General features: G+C 43.4%; 1 protein-coding gene across 1 annotated transcript in view; it reads left to right on the top strand.

The window, feature by feature from the left end:
- Positions 1-4: 4 nt before the first annotated feature.
- Positions 5-5165, top strand: part of SLC15A4 (solute carrier family 15 (oligopeptide transporter), member 4) — a gene marked incomplete at its 5' end in the record, with an annotated part of 24588 nt that continues 19427 nt past the window's right edge. Inside the window, one exon of the mRNA XM_010140943.1 lies at positions 5-424. Within this exon, the coding sequence (XP_010139245.1) occupies positions 5-424 (420 nt within the window). The remainder of the gene's footprint in view (positions 425-5165) is intronic.

Below are 5165 nucleotides of genomic sequence, written 5' to 3'. Positions count from 1 at the left end.
CATCACCTCCAACCTGGTGCTCTTCCTCAACGGGCCTCCCTACAGCTGGGAGGGTGCCCAGGCCAGCCAGGCCCTGCTGCTCTTCATGGGCATCACCTACCTGGTGTCGCCCTTCGGTGGCTGGTTGGCTGACGCCCTCCTGGGCAAGTTTGGCACCATCCTGCTCAGCATGGCACTCTACCTGCTGGGCATGCTGGCTTTCCCCGTCATCGCCGCGCCGCACACCCGCCAGGGCCTCTGCGGGGACATCCCCTTGTTCCCTGTAGAGAACTGCTCCTCTCCGGCGGCCAATGCCACCATGGCACCTTGCTCCCAGGTGGGAGCCATCCGCTACTGTGCCACCGCCACCTTCATCGGACTGGTCCTCGTGGGGCTGGGCGTCGGGTCGGTCAAGGCCAACATCACCCCTTTCGGGGCAGACCAGGTCAAGTATTATTTGGCAGCTGCTCAATTTTTAGAGGGTGCTGATCTGAACCAGGGGATGGCTGTCAGTTGTGCAGAAGGGCTCGTCTTGGTGGGGTGGAGAGTCTGATTCACATCCTGTAGGTGTTAAGCCTCAGAGGGAATCAGATCATCCAGCTTTGTTCCCTGTGGGGTTCAAGCTGTTAAGTTGTACCGTGTTAGGTATAATTTTGGTGTGCATCTGGTGCCTGATCTCTGATGACCCCTGGTAGCCCTGCCTTAGGTGTGGTATCTGGTTTGGCTAAGTCATCACCATCTTGAGGAGTTGGGTTGAATACTTAATGGCCATTCAGTATATTGTTAATTATCCTCCTTTGTGGAGTTTGTATCCAGTTAATTTGACCTCAGAGCTCATCAGGTGAAATATCTGATACACGTTTTAGTTTTGACAAGGATAGCATGGGCCTTCTAGAGCAGTGGTCAGAGGCCTTTATCGTCCTGTGATAAATGAAGGGTAGAGAACAAGTAGGTTTTTGTCCTTTGGGTATTCTTTGTGTACTGCACTGTGCCCTTGAGGGATCTTTTTGTGCGGGCTAATGTTGTGCCAGATGATGAATGGGAAGGTGCTTTCAGTATGGTAAACAGACTACCTGGGCTGTCCTCGTAAGGACATGTCAAACAACCTAATTCGGGACCACTTCAGTGTTATTATTTGTGGGATCATGGCTGCAGAACCAAGTGGCTTTATGGAAAATATTTGAGAGACAGCATGTATTTTTTTCATAATCTTATGTTAAGATAGGATGCTGACCGTGGGTGTTGGAGTATAATTTCTGCTTTACAAATAGAGAATTTCAGATGCTTCCTATAGAGCATCTTTTCTAACCAAACTGTTCTCCATGACAAAGCAAGGAAAATACCTCAGATCCAGCTGCAGTTGTGGTTAGAGCAGGTATCAGAAATGCCATGAAATTCTATGTGTGAGGTAGGACCTACCACAATATCTTTACCAAACATACCTCTGTTCTCTGTTGTACAGTTTACATTTGTCATTCTTTGGCATTTCATGTATTATAAATTCTGGACTTCGGAGTGAAAGGCAGTGTATAAATGTAAAACATTATTATAGTGCAGGATTGTGTGTCCCCAGTGGATTGGTTCTGTTTAAGACAGCATGAGCCCATCAAGTGGAATAGCTTTAATATGACTTTATCTTGTAAGGTGTTTCTCAAAACTGACTGCTTATCCCCAGAACACTTCATGAACATTAAATATAAGAGATAAATAATGGCAGGAACAGAGCAAAAGAAGAGCCACTGCCAGTGGAACTGTAGCTGTCGTAGCTGGATTTTTTGAAAGGTTTTCCCCCCAGGATTTGATGGAAGGCAGTTTTTGACTAGAATTGCAGATAATTCACAGTGATTTATGTAGGGTGAAGCAAAAGAAATACTCCTTTCTGGTTCATAATAATCATCAGAGCTCTACCGAGGACTGAATTTTTCCCTTTCTCTGTTTCTCTGACTTATCTGTTGTTAAATATATTACAGCACACCACTTACCTTGTGCAGTTTTGGGCCCTCTTGGGTGCCTTCTCCCTGCGTAGGAATGTAGCAGACTGCTGGGTAGATGGATGCGTATTGCTGAGAATAAAGTCTCTCCCAGAGTCACATTCTTGGAAGTCCAGAATACAATGCAAATAGGTTTTGGCTGGACGTGTGCTGATAACATTTGTCCTTTTTCCCTTAAATAGCAAACAAAGGAAAATATGAATTGTATATCGTGTATTTTAGCTGACGTGAACCACCTTTCAGTACTGTTAATTACATTTCATTGCAGATCTCGTAAAAATTACCATCTACATTTTTCAGTTTTAACGGGTGATCTGTAATTTGGGGGCAGAACCCAATTATAATGAGGATTTTTTTATTTAGAAGAAAAGAATCACTCTGTGCAAAATTGGATACTAAATTTGGATACTTATTTTCCTCTGAGGTTAAAGAGATGTAGTTTCTTAATTTCTGTTAAATGGAAGCTTTTAGAAGTGCTGTCACAAGTGACTAAGTAGACTTAGTATAGACTAACTTTTGCCGGTCAGCTTGGCAAAAACCCCCAGTTTCTGCAAACTAGTATAGACCAGCTTTGCTTAACTGTGTTTAGAACAAAAAGCTGTTTTTCTAGAAGTTGCAGACTGGTTCATCATACAGGTCTAAATCTGAACTGATGGTTCTCAGAATAGTGGTTATAATCATGTGATACGTATAACCTGGCACTTTCCAGTTCCCCTTTTAAGTGTGTTTTGCAGTTCTTCCTGTTCTGTGTAGCAGTTTGTGACTTTCTGTAGTTAGGAAACAATATGACTATCCCTCATGATTGTGAAAGCTGGTTTAGCTGCAGTGTTGAAGCCAACATTAGTAGCAGACCACTGATCTAGGATCAGCTCTACCCGTTGTTCTGATTAAAGATAAATCTCTTTTGGAGCCGTGGTGGTTTCAGCTCTGATTGTCATTGTGCTTTCTTTTGTTAGGCTAAGGACAGGCTTCTCCGTTTTCATCCTTGCTCTCTGGTGTGGCTGGTCACATAGTTGGCTGGGATAAGTCTGGGAGTTTTTTGTTACGTTTGTCACTTGTGACTGTCAGTCGATTGGAGAACAAATGAACACTGCTAATGTCAGTAACTTTTACGTGATCTTTTTCCTGTTCTGTGAGTCAAATAGGAGGTCATAGCATTGGACCTGTAACGTGAAAGGGAGAGGGGGCTGATTATGACATACTGAAACTCTGAAAAGTCGGGGTTTAGGAAATACTAGTGATTGTTAGCAGAGGATGTCAGAGATCAGATGTCACCGTGGACTGCTAGGGACCAGATAGGCACTAGCTGTGGCAAAAAATAAGAAATCCTGTAGGTTACTGTTCGTTTGAAACTGATCCAGCCGTAGAGAGCTGGGAAATGACATTGTGACAGAGCAAAGCATCTGAGCCCAGGAGCTATGGAGAAGCAGTGACACCTGTATAGATTCCAGGCTCTTTACATAAAAATCAGGAGAATATAAGGTTTCAAGCTATGCGAATTTCTTTGGTTAGTACTTGGATCATCTCCTAAGGAAGACGTTGGTGTTGAAAAATCCAGGAGAGGGATAGTGATTATCTTTCTTCCGAGTTAGAATGAGATCTGAGTATTAACCTCTAGGGACAGCTGCACGGTGCAAGTTGCTGTCAGTCAGATGAAAATGACTTTTCAGCAGGTCTTGGAACTAAGATCTGGCTGCGCTTTCTTTCTTTGTTTTAGTTGAGTTTACAGTTTTGTTCTGATTGTAAGATGTTAACATTGCATCCCAGCTGAGTCTAGAGCACTGCAGTGCCGAGTGACAGAGCTGATGTGTGTTCTGCTGGAAGGGGCTGGAAATAACCTTGTGATTACACAACTCCCTTAACATAGTGTTCCAGGCACCCAGGGTTCTTTATCATGAAAACTGTGTCATGATTACATCTCATCTGGCCCTAATCAGTCCGGTATGTGTTTTATATTAGGAATTCTGGTTTTTGAGAACTACTCCTTCACTAATTTGAAACCCAGTGCTGTGTAGATCCCAGTTTAAACACTGAGAATGTCACTGTGCTTTTCATTCTGCATTTGAAAAATAACCTTTTGGACTGTAGAAAAATGGTGAGAGGTTAGATTTTCTTTTGCAAAAGTTACGTTAGATGTCTTGAAAGTAGCAAGATTTTTTAATTTCCTCTTTAGGGGCCCACCTGAAGGCAGGCAGCATTGACGTGTGGTCAGTGACCGACAAAGCAGCTGTGGCCAGAATGCTCAGAGTTGCTCATTTCCTTCATTTCTTTGTCAGTTGGGGTTTTTGGTGGGGGGTTTTTGTTTAGTTCTGAAGGGGGGTTGGGAGGCTTTTGGGTTTTTCATATTTTAATTAAAATTTGCCCTACAGATTAAAAGAGGGAAAATTAGGGTAATTGGGATGCTGCTTGTATGGTACAGTAGGTCATTCAGTATTTTTATGGAAGAAGCACTACTGGATGCTCCTTAGTGTTCTTGGAGGATGATGTGCTATCCCACTTAGTAGGAGAAAAGCTGTGTGCGGTTTGAAGAATGCACAACAGTGAACTGGAGACTCAGAACGGGGTGTTACGCAGTGGGAGTTGATCTATATAAGTGACAGCTGTCCAAGGCTGGTAATTTCTGTGGAAAACGTCTGAATCTGAGCCCAACAGCTTGTTGCCTAGAGCAAATAAATGGTGTTTATTAGATCCTGGTTAATGTTCATTGGAGTCAGGGTATCTTTGAAACAGTTATTACAGTGTTTTTGTTCAGCGATGGGAAGCCCCACACTCCAGCCTTGGCATTTCACTGCTAGTGTTTGCATTTCCCTGTTGTAAGGAGTTTGACTAAAACACAGTAAATCTGAGAAGGTGACCTCTTTCATACCTTTTAGGCACTACTACTGTTTTTTAAGCTATTGTGATGGGGACAAAATCTTCCACACGTCCTTATTTTGACTTTCAGTGCAGGGATGTGGAACCCTTAGCCCACAGGACAGATTCTATCAAGGACTCAGACCTACTTGTGCCATTGATGTGCATCATTTTCCTGCCATAGTTGCTGGTAGAATGTTGAGAATATAATGAAGCTGGTGGTGCTGGTACCACAAGGAGAATGCTGCTGTGCTTGAGCACAGATGAAATGGAGCAGAGGGAGTAATAGATTTTTCTTTCTGCTTGGGCGATTGAAAATAATGCAAGCATAGTGGGGGCGGG

Source organism: Buceros rhinoceros, unplaced genomic scaffold (genome assembly GCF_000710305.1).
Source record: "Buceros rhinoceros silvestris isolate BGI_N320 unplaced genomic scaffold, ASM71030v1 scaffold2248, whole genome shotgun sequence".
Classification (NCBI taxonomy): domain Eukaryota; kingdom Metazoa; phylum Chordata; class Aves; order Bucerotiformes; family Bucerotidae; genus Buceros; species Buceros rhinoceros.
Note: the sequence above shows the minus strand (reverse complement) of the source record. Positions and strands in the feature narration are given on the sequence as shown.